A 20,198-nucleotide genomic window follows, 5' to 3' on the forward strand; every position below is an offset into this window, starting at 1 on the left:
AACGGCTGTGGGGAGAAGAAGGAGCCAGTCCAGGGCTGATTCCAAAATTTAGGGGAGAGTTTACAAGGCTGATTTGATGTTGGGCGGGGGGGAGAAGAGAAGGAGAGCAAAGGACACTTTTAAGGAAGTCTGCTGCAGCTGAGGAAGGGTCTGCCATGGAATCAGGGGCTCTGCCCCCAGCCTCACTTCAGGGACTGCATTATAGATGATTAATTCACGGCCAAGTTACTTTCCTGTGAAGGTTACTGCAGATACATCAGCATGACAGGTGGGGCGTGGGGGAAGAAGGTTCAGCATGTTCAAGACAGAGCTGAATATTAGATTCTAGTCACTATTTGATTGATCTTTTAAGCAATTCTGAGATTCTGTCACTTAAAAACCAATAAATCTTTGAAGGCCTGGGGAAAGCAATGCAAAAGCAATAAATCTCCATTGTGGAATATTAGAAAAATAGGCCAAACTAACCGTGGCGGTTTGGCTGGAGGGATGAGGGTGGTGGAGCCATCACACATGGCCACCATCCCCATTCCCCTCCTCGGCTTTGTGCACACCATCCTACCACAAAGAGTCAGACACATGAGGCTTCCATGGAACAACAAGCAACATATCAGGGGTGTACTTTTGGCTCTTGGTGTCCAAACATTGTGGGGAGCAGAAAGAAAATACTATCAGGGGTGCTAGGGGCTGAGGATCAGGGGTGGATCTGTCTGAGAATTTAGCAGTTCAACGCAGAGAAAGACCCACCAGATGTAGGCTGGGCCCACATAATCCTCAGCTGGAAGACTTCTGAGAAGGCATTTCCTAGCCCCTCTCCCCTAGCTGGTGGAGTTTCATCTTACAGCATCTCCACTAAAGGGACACTCAGTCATCACCTGATACATCAGGCCTGGGGACAAAACTTTGGAGGTAGCAATAACCTCAGAGCTAGGAAGTTTGGTATATGTCTAGCCACCTGCTTTACCTGTCATAGGCTCCATGACCTTGGGTCAATCATTTAATATTTTCAGAGGAAGTTTCTTCCTCTGAAATGGAGGTGGTATTTCCTTACCAGCTTACTCCCATCCAAATGAGGGTCAGATAAACAACCAATCAACTCTAAGTTCTTTTTAGCATTGTTATTTCCTAATTGACATATAATATTTATATTTATTTATGTGGTACAATGTCATAATTTGATACATGTACATAATTTGTCATGATCAAAACAGGGTAATTTCCATCTCCTCAAACATTTATCATTACGTGTTGGGAACTTTCAAATTCTTCTGGTTATTTAAAAATATATAAGAAATTGTTTTAAACTATGTTTACCCTAATATGCTATAGAATATTAGAACTACTTCCTCCTACCAACTATAAAGTATGATTCAAGGCATCCTTGTCCCAGTGCCTCTAATGAGGTCTTAGAGTCCTGGGCCATAGAGCAGCCATGTTGTTTTTCTCATCTGCTCCCACCTCCTAAACCTGCAGGACTCCTCATGGTCAACTCTCTTGGGTGGTGCTCTTCTCCATCAGGTCTACTGCTCTTCTCAATCAACATAGTCACTGTTCCTACTGTCTTCATAGTGTCTGATTTGTTTTGTTGATTTCATTGTTTCATTTGTTTAATGTCCCACTTCCCTGCCTCATTGGCAGGTGCATTCCTGGGTAATAAGCCTGGAGAAGGCAGGGGGAGTGGAATCTGTCTTGTTTCCTGTTTTATCCCCATTGCTTAGTTCCTTTCTTGGTGCATAGCAAGTGTTCAATAAATATTTGTTGAACAACCTAATGGTCAACTGCCTCCTATATGTACATCCCAGTGTCTAGGGCTCAAGATGAAGAAAAGTTAAGGGAGTGAAATCTACTGGATTATTTCCACTTTGTCACTGCAGTTGTTCTGAAAGTCCTTCTAACTGGCATTGGTTTGTCTCTTCCCCTTCTTAACAAATGCCCAAGCAATGGTCTGAAAATAATTTCAGAAATGGAGTGTAAACCACCCTCAATGATACAGAACCTTAGGAAGGAAGCAAACCTGACAGACATTTCCAGACACCAACCGTTTCCCCTTTGAGCAGTGACATTTCTTTACTTTTAATTTTTTTGGATGAAAATGTCACCAAAATACGTCATGCATGCACCTCCTAGGGAGGTGGTATGATAGAGTGAAATTAGTGTGGGGTTAGGGTCAGCTTCAATTCTGCCTGTCCCATTTGTTTGTTTCGTTGCTTAGGTCAACTCACTTATCTTACGTTTATCTCAATTGCTACATCTGCATAATGGGGAGATTTTTACTGAAATGCTGTGAGGATGTAGATAGTGCTGTGTTCAGCATCAGGCACAAAGTATTTTCTCATTAAACAAAAGCTAGTAGGGTCTTTTAAGACTCACCTTTTGGGGCCTCAGGATGTAGTTTAGTGGTAGAGCTCTTGCCTAGCATGCACAAGGCCCTGATTTCAATCATCACCACAGCAACAAAAGACTGTTTTAGGGGAAGGGGTAAACCAGAACCAAGGGATGAACACCCATGGCTGTGAGTCTCATTGCTGCTAAGCCACTTCCATACTTTCTCCTGTCTCATAATTTACTGTAGTCTTAGGATGTGTGAGCTTTTTAAACAGGTGTGCAAACTAAAAGGCTTAGAGGGAAAATAGAAGGGCCTCCGTTTGTGGGAACTGGGAAAGTTTTCCCAAGCATTTTAGTTTGTGTTGCTTGGACACCTTTGCTGCAAGGTGGGGGAGATTTGGTCTCTGGGGGTCAGGCAGACCTACCATCAGTCCTGGTGAGATAGTTTTCGTTCATGCTTTATGGATGAGAGAAAGTGTGTGTGTGTGTGTGTGTGTGTGTGTGTGTGTGTGTGTGTGTGTGTGAGAGAGAGAGAGAGAGAGAGAGAGAGAGAGAGAGAGAGAGAGATCAAGCATTGATGTCATACAGCAGTGTTAAAGCAGAATTTAAATCCAGGTTCACACTCTTCCAAATACCAAATTCACACACTTCCCATGACCCCACAGACAGTCAGAGAACTTTGAGGAGCTGGACTAAATCCACACCCACCAGGAGGCTACACAGTGGGATGCCAACTGGACCAGGTCTTTTTGTTGATAGATTTATGGGCTTAGATGCCTGAGCATACTATTAAAAGTTTAGAGATGTCAGATCTAGGCTTTCTCAGGATCAGCTGCTAACATTCTGTGCAAACTTAAACAAGATGCTTCCCTTCTCTTGGCTGTACCGTTTCTACTTGGGAAAACTTCTAAGATTTTGAAAGTAATCAGTGCTGCTGTATGAGAGGAGAGAATCATTATAGGGAGTAAGGCGTTGCTGGCCAAAGTGGAGCAAATTATTTGACACCCAGAGGTACTGCATTTACACTCAGCTTTCCTACTTATTGTCTGTATAACTTTAAGCGTCTCTACCTCTGTTTCTCTATCTGACAATAAGTATAATATCTCATAGTGTACAGGGAAAAATTAAATGAGAGTGCTATATTCTCATTTATTAGCAACTTGATTTTACTTAAGAGACAGTGTCTGCTTTGGCTTAGCACAGGTAAGACAGACTTAGCACAAATACCATGTAGAATGATGGACAAAAGTTATGGTGAGATGCCCCACAAATAACTATGAGGCTGGCAGGTTCACCTGGTCTAGTTAGTGGGTAGAGGGGTTCTCCAGTCTTTGGACTAGGCAGGAGCTTCCACATTTGGGGATCTGTCTGCTGGACTGCCTATGATTTTTGGGTAGAGCAGGATTATAGGTTAGAAAATGAAGAACAAGACCATCTCAAAAGCCTCCTTCCAAGCTAGCCCTCTAGCCTCCAGGGACTCAAAGAGTGATGCTGCTACATGCACTTTTCCAGTGGCTCCCCATGGCCCTCAAATAGGTCTGAACTTTTCACACATGCCCTATTCCCATCCACCATTCTGATCTTGAACTTTAGGTTAAAGCAAACTTAACCAGGCCTGGCTGCTTCCATTCTAGCAGTTGCTTCTTTCCTCCATGCCTTGGCTCATGCTGGACACTTGAAACATAGGTAAAATCTAATATGACATTGGAGATATACCTCATTGTCACCTCTACTGGGAATTCACTCCTCTGAGCTGTCATAACCACCTGTGCATAGCTCCATAATTCGAAATGTGTCTGTCTTCATGTTTCTGTTTCCCCCATAACAGTTTGGCTTCCTTTATGTTCATAACTTATTTATGACTTGTTCATTTCCATATCCCACTTGAACTGCCTGAGACAAAGTGGGCGCTTAATAAAAATGTGTGCAGAATGAGTAATTTTTGCCCATGCCACACCCCATTCTTGGTATATAAGGTACTCAGTGCATGCTTGTTGAACTGAACTGAGCCAATCTGAAACCTATTCCACTCAACACTCTGTTCATTTCAATGAGCTGAAGTCCTGCTGCCTAGAATTCTGAGCAAAACCAGCAGTCAATAGCACTGCCTTTGTGCAAACAGTGGCTGGTTTAAGAGATGTCCATTATTCTAGCAACTATGAACTCACACTGGTCAGCCTAGCTACTTAGAAGCTCTTACTGTCTGGACACCCATATGCTCCTGATCTCCAACAAACTCCTGTTAAAATCAGCAGTATAACCTTGAAGGCAGAACTCCCATGGTACTCTAACACTCCACGGCTCTACAATGGACCATCCCATTCATAAATTCTGAAAAGGTCCTGTGGAGAATCCAGCAAATTGATACCTATCTGTCTGTTACTGGCAGTGGATAATGTGTTCTTGCCAAGAGTCTATGCCCAGGTTTTCAACCCCACTAACTAAACTTACCACCCTGTGTTTTACAAAGTTCTCTCCCAGACCAGCATAGGTTCCCCAGCCTGTTCCCTGTGAACACCCCACTGTGGGCTGAGAAAATCCTGGCTCCCAGCCCCCTTCTAAATTGGGCTGGGGACTGCTGACACTCTTCATTTTCTGAAGTTTCCATCCCAGTCTGTGTCACCCATGGTTTACCTAGAGGCATGTGTACTACACAGAAGCAAAGCTGAAAACTCCAAATAAAGGAAGAACCTCCTCACCTGACAGGGGCTCCTCGAGACTGGGCAGGTTTCAGCATCACGGTGATGGTCGTGTCTGTTTCATTCAGTGGGGTGTCTGTGTCATATTCAGGCATTGATGGAGCTGGGAAGGGAAAAGAGATTGGAGGTGAGCTACCACAGTTCCCACACTTTGCTTACCTTAACTCCAACCTTAGAAACCCTCCAGATGACTAGGAGGGGGCAAATGAGAACCCCACAGCATTAGAAGCCTTCAGAATATGAAGCCCTGACTTCCCATTTGCCTACAGTTTCCCTCAAGGTACAGTAATCTGGAGAGAGTGCAGAGAGTGGAGAGATGTGGACAGTAATTTGCAAGCATCGAAAAGTTCCACACCCACGTGACTACAGATGAATACAGGAAATATAAGGACTTAATAAAGATGTGAAAGCACAGTAAACCTTGTTAAACACATTTAGATGCAAATTCAGCAATGATGAATGCTTTTCCTACCTTTTATTTTTTCATCAGACCCTCTCCCCCACCATTAGGAATACAACTAAATCTACTCCATTGTAAAGGTAATTTAGCCATTTGTGTTAAGAGCTACTAAAATCCTCATCCCTTTTAATTCAGTGTTTCAATTTCTGGATTTAATCCTAAAGTTATAATCCCAACCAATGACTTAAACTTTATTTATTTTGTAACATGCTTTTTGAAGCGTTATTTTACAAAAACATGGAAGCACTGAATATATCCAACCACTGGGGGATGTTTAATTAAATTATGTCCATCCACTTCACAGAACATTCTAATGAAAGCAATGTGGCAACATGGGAAATGCTTCAGGGATACGGATAAGTGGAAACATTAAGCTACAAAAAAAATCATGGTTTATGCAAAAATGCACATGTATATAGACCAGAATTGCATAGGTATTTTGAAAAATGAAGATTGTAAAAAAGTATTCTGAGATCATTCCGCTTTGATGCTGCCTAGTGGTGCAGGAAGCCCTGTTGGTTAAGGAAGTTTGTTAATCTTGGGCCACTATGACTTGGTTACATTCATTCATTCATTTTTTTTCTCTTATTCATCAGACATTTCATGAGAACCAGTGCTGTGCCTTGCACTAGAAAAAAGAACATTTCTGAAAATAAATGTACAAGCTAATTTTTATGTGCTGTCTCTCACTATGTTTGTGTGAGTGTGTGTGAGTTTGTGTGCATGGGTGTGTGAGCGAGTGTGTGAGTGTGAGTGTATGTGTGTGTCTGTGTGTGTTCACACAATTTAATGCAGTCCTGTGGCAAGTCATTTGTATTTGGTGAACTGCTATCTAATTTATATATTTTTTACACTTTAAGAAGTTCATCAATTAATTTTAATTTTCTTTGTAAGACCACAGCAGTAACCCTCTAGGGACTGCATCAACAGAATTGTTTCACTATCACACAGTGCATTTGACTCTGCCGTTTTTGTGGTGTCAACTGTTCTTCCTTTTCCTTTTCTAAAAGAGATACCTGAAATCTTTGTGGCAATCCGAGTGGTCACAGGAGGTCCAAAGCCCTTGGCTGTGCTGGCCTTAATGGTGAAGGAGTAGGTGGTACCTGGGTACAGACCCACAAAGAGGTGGTGGGTTTCGTTCCGGAGCTTGAACACTTTCCCCCTCTGGCTGGACAGGTCAGCACTTGGGTCTAGTGAGCCAACAGCCTTGTAGTTTATCTGCAGGACAAGACAACAAACTCACATAAATGATCCATGCAGAAAGCTAGCTGGAGCTCATTCGAGAGGACAGCCAAGCAGGCTGTGAGCTAGGTGGGTCAGTTCTACAGAGTCACATACTTCTGTCCACCTCACAGATCACCCCAGCTCTGAATATTCCACTGCCAACACCCTGGAGCATCCCATCCATTAGAATCAGAATGCAAGCCACATGCATCATCTTAAGTTTTCTAATAGTCACATTAAAGTAAGAAAGTGAATTAATTTTAATAATATATCCTGTTGTACCCAATATATTCATAATACTACCATTTTGACCTGTGATCAACATTACATTTAGTGAGATATTCTATTATTCATTTTATGTCTTAAATATTTGGTGGGTTTTTAACCCTTACAGCATACCTAATTCAGACTAGCCACCCAGCAAAAGTACAGTACTTCCAAAAAAATAAGATGTAGATTGTTTAGAAGACTTGTTAAAAATTCAAATCATGGGTCCCACTCTCCACATGGATAGCATTTGTATTATGGTGTTTTCTCTTATCTTGTTGGTCTTCCCCCAAACCTTGAGGAGAAATCAGGAAAGTTATTCTCATTTTTATGATGGAAAAGCTACAGCTTAACTGAAAATAACTTACATTAAATCAGCACTTTTCAAACTATCTACAGTGAAGGCCCAGTTTTGTGTTTTCCAATCTACTGTAGACTATAATAACCCAAAGACCACACCCCACTTTACGCAGCCTATGAGTTAGGTATTAACCAAACCTGTCTATACTGGGCCTGAGCAATACCTCACTGTCCGTTGATTACACAGGTTGGTGTCACAGCAATGTCAAGGTATAAAAGTTTTAAAGTGCTCACTCAATTTCCACACTTACCCTGCTGCGAAAATAACTAACAGTTGGTGGTGAGGTGTTGCCTTTGTCGATTGATCACAATTTGAGAGCCATATGTCTAAATTTTGCTGTTGTTAAGTGGCATAGACAGGATTTTTATTTTAAGTGTCAGAGATCAAACCAGGACCTTTTACTAGGTAAGTGCTCCTACCACTGAGCTATATACCCAACCCTAGTAGGAGGTCTTGTTTATTTGTCTTATCTATTGTGTTTTATCAAACTGTTTTATTAACATATGATATATATTCAGAGAAGCATCAGCTCAATGCATTTTTGCAAACTAGAAGTATAATGAAGAAACAGAACATTCTTAGACCCAAGACCTTCCTCTCCTGCCTCCTTCCAATCTTCTCTTCCTCTCCACCAGCAAGGATCAACAATATATGACTTCTAATACCATGAACTAGTTTTGCCTGTTTTTGAACTTGATCTAAATGGAAACCTACAGCTTGTGCTCTTTTGTGCCTGTCTTCTTTTTCATATTATGTTTGTGAGATTCATCTACGTTTTCACATGTGGTTGTAAATCATGCATTCTCACACTTTTTCAATAGTCTAACATTGATGCTGGACTAAATTCAGGTCTTAACTCAAAGCCTGTGCTTGCTATTCTACCCTGTACTGCTTGGCCTACAGAATGGATCATTAGAGGAAGAATGCATGCATTCATCAGCTTGTTTGCGCTTTCCCAAATGTTTCCAGCATGCACCTGTTTTCCAGGTTCTGCACTGTGTGCCACTGAGGGACTCCAAATGGATAGAAGTTAGGCCCTCTCTTCTCATGCTTCCATTCTAGAAATAGGGGAGTCAGCTGTATGGATACCTTACATCATTATCTTCTGTCAGGAATTCCTTCTACTTATTGGACAGCCAACCCAGGACAAAAGGGGAAAAACCAACTCTACTTCAAAAATAAGAAATTTGCAGCTCAGCACTGGTGGCTCATACATGTAATTCTAGCTGCTTGGGAGGATGAGATCAGAAAGATTGTGGTTTGAGGCCAGCTGTGGCAAAAAGTTTGCATGATCCCATCTCAATGAAAAAAGCTGGGTGTGGTGGTGTGTTCCTCTCTCCCAGCAACTGTGGAAAGTGTAAAATAGGAAACGTATAGTCCAGGTTGGCCTGGGCACAAAGAAAGTCTCTTATCTTCAAAATAGAGCAAAAAGGGTTGGAGGTGTGGCTGAAGCAGTAGAGTGCCTGCCTAGTAAGCATGAAGCCTTGAGTTCAAACCTCAGTACTGATTAATAAATATATAAATAAATAAGCAATTTGCTATTTCTAGCAGTGGTACAAAACATGTATTACACACTAGTGGTGTAGTGATTGATGTCACAGGCTCAAGATGAGAAGTCAGTCTTGGCCTGGATTCAGAGCACTGACGAACATGGGCATGCCTAAGCATGCACCAGTTTTAGATTGCTCTGGTGAGCCTGTCCATGGCATTTCCTCTGGTCACACCTGCCCACCCCAGCCCTGCTCATAAGCAAGTGCTGCAGCCTTCTCTCTCTCTGTGCTTGAGGGTTTTCTGGTGCCCCCAGTGGCTGAGGAGGGCTGCTTCATTAACTCCCCAGGCTGCTTTCCCATGATACTGCTGAGGGATTCAGCACCACGTGACATTCAAGGTAATTGGGCTACCTTCCTTTCTCTGCTCCTGAGCAATGCCAAACCAAGACACAGTGTTTTGGGAGATATCACAGGAGAGAACAGAACTGATACCTGAAGGATGGTGCGGAGTCAGGGAGAGCCCTGTAGGTTCCAGGCAGAGGGAGCCACCTGGGCAAAAAGCCTGAGGTAAGAAAAGGCTGCACTGAGCAAAGTCCAGGGTGACTTCAGAGTGGAGGGCAAGTGGGGCAAGTGTATGGTGGGATTCTGGTTTCCTAGCAACAGAAGAGGGGAGATGCTTAGAGTTGTGCCTGTGGCCATGAACCCCAGCACACTGGTGGGGAAGACATGTCTCTGTATTTTCTCAAAATTTGGTCCCAGTCCCCCTGCCTAGGCTGGTGGCACCACATTGATATACAGACCCTGGGAGGTAAAACTCATGCCTTATTTACCAGCTAGCTTCTTTCCTGCACTCCAAATTCAATCCAAAAGCGACTCAATTTCCACAGAGCTGTCAATATAATATAGCGTGCTCCCCTGCTCTCCTAACCTTTTCTGGTATTACAGGATCCTCACTTACTTGTAATGAAACACTATGAATAAATCAATGTATGTTAATATAGCATGTCTTCAATTTTTTATGAAGGGCTTCACCAAATCTAATTCCCACTGCTTTGTCAGAAACAGTCTTTGAAAAATTTAACTTGCAAGTTTTACGAAGTTAGAGGGGGATCAGGCTGGGAAGGGAAAGAAGAAAGGTGAGAAAAATGGAATGGGATGGAGCTGTGGCCATAAATGCATAATGCAATATGACTCTTCATTTGGAAGTGGAGCAAAGGGTAGATTTGTTAGAATAGCAAACATAAAGCAAATTGTTTGTGGGGAAGAGGGTGCTGAGCTGCATGTCAGCTTGGGGCTTCAGGGATGGGCTCTGCCTAAAGCAAAGAGCTCAAGGATGCCTCCTTTTCTTACTCTGATGGCTAAGAGTGAGGTCCCCACTAAAAACCAGAGTGAGCACTTTCGAACAAAAATCCAATGGCGTCATACAAAAAATGGGTTCCCATAGTTCTCAGACTAAGAGTGCATCCTGTCCTGTGGTCTTAATCAGATCGTTGTATGAACTAGCCTTTCCTGCCCTCTCTTCTCTCTCCATGAAATTCCACTTCAGTACTTTAAATGGTTCTTTTTGCCATGGGCATTTTGCATCGGCTGTTCTGTCATCTTGAAAAACTTCCTTCCTTCCCATGTCTCCTCTTAGCCTAAGTGGTGACTCATTATCTTTAGACCTTACTTAAAAGGACACTGTACATGAGCACCTTCTGCGACTCTCGGTTACTCCTGTTTTATGTTCCCAAAGAAACATATCTCTTGGTTGGCTGACTTTACATTTAACCATGCAATTATTTCACCAGTGAGTCCCTTTGCTACAGCCCAGGAAATGACAAAATATGGTCTACAAGCCAAATCCAATCCATCATGTTTGTTGTCTGTGGTTACTCCCATGTAACAACAGTAGAACTAAGTAGCTGAGTCAGAGACCTCATGGTGAAGCATACTTTATAGGAAAAGTTTATTGACCCTGTGGAGTGAGCTTTTTTCTCTCGCTCCTTGTTGTTACTGAACCTAAATGGAGCTAACTGGGGGCGACTAGAGATTCAGAAAAGACACAGGATAGACAGACAGACAGAAAGTGGGGTCTTGTGTGTTGGGTGCTCAGGTGGAGACGCACAACCCTCATTGCTTCTTTTCTCTATCTTTATTCTTTAAGGCCTTACTCTTTGCAGTTCTTTAAAATCTTGCTTCTAAAGTCTTCTTTAAAACTTTGCTTAAAACCTCTTTCCTTAGACATGCTCTGTCCCATGTGAGCTTAGCTTTTCTAAAGGCCTATGTTAAAGTTCTCAGTACAGATTTTCTATCAAGCCCTCTTTAGCCATTCTTTTCCCTTCAGCAATTTCCCTTTAGCAGTTCTTTTCCCTTCAGTAATTATTTTCCCTTCCAAAAGCTTCCCACACCAAAAAGCCAAAAGCCAAAGGCAAAAAGCTTCATGTCCCAAAGCAAAAGCCAAAAGCCCAAGCCCAAGCCCAAGCCAAAAGCAAAAGCCCCTCTTCTGCCTTCAGGGGTCTTTTATAAACAGCAGTAAATGGGATGCAGCAGTGGCTATGGCGGGGGCATGACATAGTAACAGGAAAAACCTGTGTTCCTGCTTTTCTGAACACAAACAACTTGAAAAATAGCTGTTCTGCTTCCGGGGCTGTGCCAATCTCAGAAAAGCAGGTGGGCTGCATCTCACCTTGCATGTGTCCAGTTGTCATAGGCTTTAATCTGCTCTCCACAACCCTGGGCTTGACTTTACATTCTAAGAGAGCAAGGACCTTATCTGGTCTTCGTTCAACATTTCCTACCAATGCATGCACAAACGAGAGATTAAATTAGCTATATGGCTTGAACAATTTGCTAAACTTCTCTGTGTCTGCTTCTCTGTGTCTTCAAGGGTAAAATAAAAATTCTAATTTTCTTTCCATTTCAGTTTATGTCGCAGAGTGACTCAACTTCTTTACTCCTAAAAGACAGCTCCTTTGTGTTGGAGTAAGGCTCCTGGGGGAATGGAAGGGAAAAACTTCCCTTAAAGGGCCCACCAGAAAGGACCGCTAGCTTCCAGAACATGCTCGGAATGGCCTGTGCTGTGCTGCAGATTCTGGCCAGATCTGGGTAAAACCAACAAGGTCTGTTCAGGAAGTGCAGAGGTGCTGATTCTGCTTCTGAGGTTGAGGGAGGGTGTGGAGGCTCGGGGAGGAGGTGAGAAAAAGGAGACCAGATCAAGAACAAGGGAAGCCAGCCCCCAGAAACCAGCCTTACAAGCCTGCTTGGAGGATGCAGGCATGGCAAAACACCATTTGGAGTGCATGACATGTTCCAGCACTGGAGGGGGCTTTGCATAAAAATCATCTCATTTAGTTCTAAAAGAAGAACGGTGTGGATTCCTTAAAAGAGCAGCTGCAGCCAAGAGAGGACACAGTGACCATGTGGACTGGAATGAGGCAGCATCAGGGAGACAATTGAAGAGGTCTCCATTGCCTCTGCCTCCCCACTGTCCTGCTCTTGGCTGGTGCATAAATGTCAGGGCCCTGGTATGACAGAAGATGGCTGACAGGACCACAGATTCATTTGCAGAGATTAGTTCCAAAGAGATGATTCCAAATTGAGGAGATCAGGTATGGTTTTATCAAGGTAACTAAGTACTTTTGTTACACATTTATATAGATTTAGGTAAAAATATGAGTCTCATGTACACATCAAGATCAAAGGCAAGGTAGTATTAAACCAATGATTAAATAGAAATTAAAAAAAAACTAAAGTTGAGGAAACAATAACAGCAGTAGCTGTTATCAATGCCCATGTAAACTGAGTCTAGACCTCCTTGATGCTCTAGAAGCATCCTCCAAAGCTTGGCAACCTCCTCCCTGCTACTACACTTATCTTCATCCTAAACCTTTAGCACGGCCAGCACCCTAAATCACACACTTCCCCTCTCCATTTGCTCCTGCTCTTCTCCAAGGTTTCTAGCTTATATTCTGAAAGTCTCAGTAGTACAGAGTTTTAACAAGACCGCAGGTAAAATAGACAGGCATGGCCTATTTATTGGATAAAGGCTTCAGTTCTTTTCTTTTAGCTCAAAACATCAGGTTAAATTAATCTCTTCATTTTTGGATCCACCATGGTCTTTGCCATCTGGGTGGCCTCAGAGCAAGCAATGCTGAAGGAAACTAGTTCAAGATTTTCTCCTCTTGCTAGAAAGCATAGTATTGGCTCTTTGGTTTCCAGTTTAAAAATACAACATGAACATGCCCTTCCAGAAGAGCAGTGGGATGCACAGATACCTGCAGTGCGTGTGCCAGACTTCTTGGCCATGATGCCCCCTTTCCTAGAGAGCTGAGCACTAGTGCGACAACAGAAAAGTGATTATGACTGACACTTGCACTGCTGCTCCTGGTGTTTCTAAAACTGTAGCCAGTAAAAGCACATAGGGTCCTGAACTTCCGTGCATAGTCAGCTGCTGCTTCTGCTTCTACCAAGACTGATTCGCCCTCTCAACCCAGCAAAGCTCCCTGAGAACCCTTTTCCTGCTGCACTCTATGCTGGGCTCTGGGGAGGGTGAGACAGATGAAGCAGACACAGTTCCTGGTTTGGGGACCAAGCACATTGATGGAAATGGAAATTTCAGAGGGCCAAGTTCTTGGGGAAGATAAGTTCTTGGGAGAAACAATTAGAGAGAAAGAGAAAGAGAGAGAGAGAGAGAGAGAGAGAGAGACTTCCAGCAAAGTTGTGAGAATTTTAGGCTTGGTCAGTGGTCCTAAACCCTTGGGGGAACATAGAATTCTCAGGGGAACTTTAAAAAAAATTCCAAAGAGTCTGATATAACTGGTCTCATCCCACACCAGTAATATCAGACTCTCTACTCTCTAGATAGAAGGTCTGGGATATTGATACATTTTTAAAGCTACCCAGGAGATTCAACTGGGAAGCCAAGGCTGACAATTTTGAAGACAAAGGGGATAAAATAGAGGAACTATGAAGGGCAGCTGTGTCAAGGAAAGCCTCCTGAAAGGGCAAGCTGGAGGTAACCAGAAAGTCACCACTGGGTGGCACAGTGACTGGGCTGTGGGTGGGTCTATGTATAAATGCCAAAATTGAGGGGTGAAACTAAAGAGAAAACATTTGCATAACCTTAAAGCCCCCCCAAGATTATTCCTTACTCTTGTGGTTTTGCCATAAAATCAGGAATACTTTGATGCTTTTCCCTGATTCTTCCTCTCCTTGGGTACAGGCTGGATCAAGTGACTCACTTTGAGTGAATGGAGCATTGAAAGGGGGAGAGGTAGCAGCTTGAAAGTAGAGAAACTTGGCAAATACTCCCTTAACCAGTGATCAAGGTTAGCAGCACCAGAAAAGAGTCACATGGAGATGATATGCCCCTGACATGATGTGATGACCAGGTATGTGCTCTCTGTGCTCTGCCCCATAACTCAGTCCACTAATGAGGAACATCAGACAGAACCAGACTGAGTCCTGATCAGCACTCCCACAGAGTGTCAAGGTCCTAGAAAGAGAAGGAACGACCAGAAGGAATGAGGAGACATGGTCACAGATTAGAGAAAAAGGAGACAAGTCAACTAACTGCTACTTGGGAAACTGGAAGAATAAAAAGGACATTTTCTGTAGAAAAATGGGGAAAATCCAAAAAAAGTCTGGACTCTAGTCAATGTAATACACTAACGGGAATGTTTAGTTCTGATAAATACACTGCGCTACGGAAGATGTTAACATGAGGGGAAGTTTGCATACAGGATATAGAACTCTCTGTACTATTTTTGGCAACTTCTGTATAAAATCATTTCAAAATAAAATGTTTAAGAAATAACAGAAATTGGCAGGCCAGGGTTTGGCACCTGTGTGAGTCTTTGTAGCTGCAGCACAGAATCTACAACAAATATCCATTGAGCTCTTCTGTGTTTGGCATGCATTGAGCACTGAGTCTTCAGAAACTTGCAGTCCAGTGAGGGTGGGAGGTATGGTTCACAGGAAGGAGTGGGGAAAGGGCATTAAGATCGCTGCTCCAGAGCTGGGATATGGTTCAGTGGTGAAGCACTTGCCTAGCATGTGTGGGGTCCTGGCTTGGATCCCCAGTACTGCAAGGGGAAAAAAAAGTATCACTCTGAAGGAAGGGAAGGTGATCTTGGACGTAGATAGTAAAGAAAATTGATGAGTCTCTGGACCAGGAAGCCTTACCCATAGAGTATGAAGGTGTTCACCAGGTGAAAGGGGGCAGGAAGGATGAATGTGAGACTGACAAATGAGAAGGAAGAGGAGGATGGAGAGGTGTTCTTAGGCAGGATCACTGAGGCTTATGAAGTGCTCTTGTGCAAATTAGAAAAAAAGTTATTGGTCCCCCTTCAAATCCCAGACCCTTGCACCTTAGTGAGTTGAGAGTGCCTTTGTGAGAAGAAAATGATGTTTTTAGTGCCACACAGATGTCTCCTCCTAGACACAGCCCAGCATTTAATAGATCTCATCCCCTTAGTGATGTGAATTTGTGCAGTGTGCAAGCTAGGCAACAGTAATGTGACATCCCTGCTGGGGTCAGAATCTGTGTTTAGCAAACTCTGCAAGTGATGCTTGTGTGTGCTGCATTTGGAGCAGTCCATTCTCAGGCAAAAATAGAGGACTGAACTAACTAGAGGGAGGATCTTGCTCTTCAAATGGCAGATAACAACTAAGACTTAGGTTACACCAGACACTGGAAGGGATGAGGGTAGGGGAGAACCTGAGAGCTGTGGAGTTCTGGATGAAGAAAGATGAGGTCCCTAGAATAGCAGGAATGAGATGGAGCCAACGTGTGGCACCATACCTGAGTGAGGCACTTTCTAAGCCAGAAACCATTGGGAAGACCTGCAATGTCTTCACAGGACTGGTCCTGATGTTACTGTCACTCAGGAGGGGAAGAGTCTGAGTCTCAGCCTGGAAGAGGAATGAACACTAGAGTCTAGGTTTCTGGCTTCTGATGCCCATCACTTACCAAAAGCTGAGTGCTCAAGGCTCTATTCTGTAGTCTCACCAGACCAAATGCTCTGAAAATGACTGCACACAATAGCAAAGACTCTGCATAGTGTGTTCCAGGCTTCATTGATTCCCAAAACTGAGCTTAGGGTCAGAGTTCCAGTCCAAGGGTTTGGTGGCTGTGCCTGGGCTTCCCTCCTCCCTCAGTGCTGCCAACCCAGGGACACACACATGCATGGTTGCTGCCAGGACAGTCTTGCTGCCTCTCTGTGAGATGATGGTTCTTGTCTATGTGGTCCCCATGGATCAGAGGTGGTACACAAAGGGAAGTCAGCTTCTTTGTCTAGCATGGATTTTGCTTAATTCCAAGCAATTCTGTTCTCTGACTTCAGCTCATTTTCTAGTGACTCTGAGGCCAAACAATGAAAAAAGAAGAAAGGAAGGGAAAGAGGGAGAAAGAGAGAATAAAAAGAAGCAAAGAGATAAAGCAAGCAAGCTGAGATTCCAGCTGGCCCAGGGTTATTAGCCCTCACCATCCAACAACCAAAACTACAAGCTTGGCTGGCAAGTGATGATAATGAGAACTAACATGTTTGTGCTTCCTACACACCCTTCTCTTCCCTAAACCACCATCTGCCCCTCAGCTCTCCGACAGACTTCAGGTGAATGTGTTCATGTCAATAGCTATTCTGTCTGCCAGCATCTCCTGTCCTGCAGACCTTAGCACTGGGCTACTTCCATCTCCTCACTTCCCCTCCCCTGCCCCACATGTAGGACACTCCTACAGTTTGACACAGTCACAATCCCTAATAGGGCCACCATCACCTCAGATGGCTCTAAGCTCTTTCTTCCTAAACTGTCATAATGCAATTTAATAATATGAAGCTTAAACCTCCTTTCAGCTTTTAATCTCATGCTGGGGTATCCAGGGTGCTATGATTTTGTCATTTTCACAGAAACCTTCTTGCTTAATGAGTCTGTCTAGTGATATTCCCATTGGCTTTTAGCCTGCACAGCAATACTTCTTGGGTTTCTGAATATAAGCAGCATGCCGTCGAACTTCTCCCTCAACTGATTTCTATTTTGCTAAATTTAACCTGGTTAAATTGCTAAATTGTATGACTGATTTCTTTTCAGTCGACTTCAGGCATGCATGTGAGAGAATCAAATAATCCCATGACTGTGCTCCCTGGGACCACACCACCAGCTTTCCTGGCAGAGATAGCCTGGAGAGATCCTTCACTGAAGGCAGAACCTGGGTGTTGTTTATTCTATTGCAATGTCTGCCAAGCATGCAGCCTGGCACAGAGCAGGAGTCTTTTACTGAATAAATGAGGATTAACAACAAATATGTAACAAATACTGATGTGGTACAATTGGAATTTGAAATGAGGCCATTCTGATGCTAATTTTCAACATTCTCCATCCCACCACCCACCCTGCCATCTCACCTTGGCTCTGCTCTACCTGGGTAACCAGTTTCTAGGGGTAGGGAGATTGGCTATGGGGTCCCGAGTCTGTCAGATCTCAAGGCTTTGTCATGGTTCTCTCTGAACCTGCCTCCCCAAGGACAGACTTAGAAAGCATCCCCTGAAAGCCAGGTCCACATCTGCCTAGCATGTAGCTATTGCTCAATAATTCTACACTTAATAATTAATGAGGCCCAACCTGGTGAAGCTTTTGTCTTCTTGGGTCTGAGTTTGCAAATCCATATAAGGAGAAAGTCCTTTTGATACTTTTCCCAATATAGGCGGTTGAAAATGGCCACAAACCCTTTGACATTCTTCCCATCAAGAGGTGGAGTTTATGTCCCCCATCTTGACTTTCATAGAACTTGTGACTGCTTTGAGTAAGAGAATGAGGAAGCAGAGATGTGTGATTTCTAAGACTAATCTGTGGAAGACTGTAGCTTCTGCCTTGTCCACAGGACACTCATGTCTATAGAGTCTTAGCTGCTGTGTAAAAATCTGACTCCCTGGAACAGTCATGTGTGAGAAAGCACACTGCACAGGAAGAGACCAGGTATAGATGCTCCAGGCCACAGCCCAGCTGAGTCCAGTCTTCCAGCCCCAGATCAATCAGGAGGAAGCCAACAGCCAACAGGTGACTCCAGTGCTCAGCTGTGTAGTCACCCTGGCTTCTCACAATGTCTTCTTAGCTGGGAAGACATTGTGAGGCTGAAAAAAGCCAGCCCTGCTATATCCTTTCAGATTTTGGACCCACAGAATCTATAAGCCGAATAAGGTTGTTTTATGCCAGTACATTTTGGGGTGGTTTGTTATCCAACAGAAGTACCTAGAATATCATTTGCCCATTAGATTTGAGGGTTTCTCAAGACCTTAAATAATATTTTACTCCCTTTTGTGTCTAAAATGGGAAACACACTAGATACTCAACAAATACACAAAACTTTTCTTTTTGGAGGTACTGGTGTTAGAACTCAGAGTTTTGTGCTTTTTAGGCAGGCACTCTACCACTTGAGCCATGCTAACAGTCCTGTGTTACTTCATAACCAAGTGATCAAAGTTCACATCAGTAGTAATGAGAAATATAGCCCTCAATTGCCTCTCGATAAGATGCTCTGAGAAGGGCATAACACTTGGGTAGTACTTTTTTGCCAAAAATGAATAATCTCAATACAACCGTAAGAAAATATCAGAACCATCTAAAGGACAATCTACAGAATAACCGATGAGTATTCTTCAAAAGTGCCAAGGTCATAAAAGATAAGGAAAGACTGAGGAGCTGTCCCGTATGGGAGGGGACTGAAGAGTAGAAATACCTAAGTGAGAGACAGGATTGATCATGTACTGGAAAAAGGACATTGGTAAGAAACCTAGTGGAATTCAAGTAGGGCCCGCAGATTAGCATATTCAGAATCTGGTAGTCTGTAGTATTCATCAATGTTAATGGCTTCAACCACATGCTCTGGTTCTGTAAGATGCTAATATTCAGGGAATATGGACAGTGGGAATATGGAAATTCTCCATACAAATGTCACAACTTTTCTGTGTCTAAAATTACTTCTTTTTACAAAGAGAACAGACAAAAATAGATGCTAAATCTCACTGATTGGATAATCTGGAATCATTGGAACCACAGGGTCAGAAGTCAAAAGCCCAACCCTCTGTTCCTCATGTCTTTGTAGTAATTACAAGTGCTCCTCAATTTACGATGGGGTTACAGTCCAATAATCCCTTGTAAGTTGAACATATCATAAATTGAAAATGCATTTAACATACCTAACCTACTGAATATCATAGCTTAGCCCAGCCTATCTTAAATGCGCTCAGAATACTTGCCCACAGTTAGGCAAAATCATGAAGCACAAATCCTAGTTTATAATAACGTGTTGATTATCTCATGTAACTTATTGAATGCTCTACTGAAAGTGAAAACAGAATGGTTATATGGGTTACCTCTTGCATCATTGTAAAATCAAAATATCATAAGTGGAACCATCAAGTTGGGTCCATTTGTATTACAATAATAACAATGTAAGTGAGCATTTATTACCACTCCTTGTTTGCCATGCATCCTGCCAAGCACTTTCTATGAATTATTTATTTTATCTTCTTAAGTTTATAATACTACTGCCATTCCTATTCCCAGTTTTCAGATGAGGAAACTAAGGTTTAGGGGAAATAACTTTGCAGAATTCTCACCTCTAGTTAGAGACAAAGCTAGGCAATGTGAAACTAGGATCTGTCTTCTTAAATCTGTGTTCTGCTGTCACCAGGAAGAGTGTCCAGTTCTATAGCCTGGGAGACCTGAAACTGCTCTGGGAATCAGTTTTTTGAAGGATCCTGGAATGAAGATATGCCAGGACTTCAGAGAAAGAGGGAGAGCTCTTGCTTAGAGAGGTGGGAACACAGAGGCCAAAATTAAAGAGAATTGGGGTGGACGTGACTTTAGAGAGTAGGGAAAATTAGAGGACCTGAGACTGGACTGATTTTCCCAACACCCCTGAGGGCTTCTTTGACAAGCTTGGAACTTGCTGCCTCCTTGTCTGAGACAAAGTCAGGGGGCAGATTTGAGAGGCCTTCCTAAGGAGAAATCCATTGATCACATAATCACACATTTTGGGTCAGTGGAGGGCTGCAGGCTGAATTTTCACTCTATTGCATTTTTCTTTCATTGAGCATTTTTCTCATGAAATTAAAATAGAATTGATTTTCTCCCCCCTACATTAAGCATTAGGAAAGGAATGAAAGGGCTGCGCCTATTGGAGATCTGAGCATCAATTCCATCCAGCAGAACAGCATTTGTAAGATGTTTTATTAGTCCTCATTTATCATGGGAAGGTTTTGTAAAAACCTATTTGGGGGAATATATCTCCTCCTTCCAAGAAGAAATGAGAATTTTTGTTTTTCTCCTTCCTTGGTTAAAATGATCATTCATCTAACATTCTTTCTAACCTGCTGATCTTGAGTTAGAAGACC

At 43.0% G+C, this 20,198-nt stretch overlaps 1 protein-coding gene across 11 annotated transcripts in view; it reads right to left on the reverse strand.

The window, feature by feature from the left end:
- Ptprt (protein tyrosine phosphatase receptor type T) overlaps positions 1–20,198 on the reverse strand; it is a 1,025,960-nt gene that overhangs the window by 260,617 nt on the left and 745,145 nt on the right. For all 11 annotated transcript variants that reach the window (XM_074074791.1, XM_074074788.1, XM_074074793.1 and 8 more), the window contains exons 10-11: positions 6,498–6,699; positions 5,022–5,124 (exon numbers count right to left, since the gene is read on the reverse strand). In XM_074074791.1, coding sequence (XP_073930892.1) covers positions 5,022–5,124; positions 6,498–6,699 — 305 coding nt within the window. The remainder of the gene's footprint in view (positions 1–5,021; positions 5,125–6,497; positions 6,700–20,198) is intronic.

The sequence above is a fragment of the Castor canadensis genome, chromosome 5 (genome assembly GCF_047511655.1).
Source record: "Castor canadensis chromosome 5, mCasCan1.hap1v2, whole genome shotgun sequence".
Lineage (NCBI taxonomy): Eukaryota > Metazoa > Chordata > Mammalia > Rodentia > Castoridae > Castor > Castor canadensis.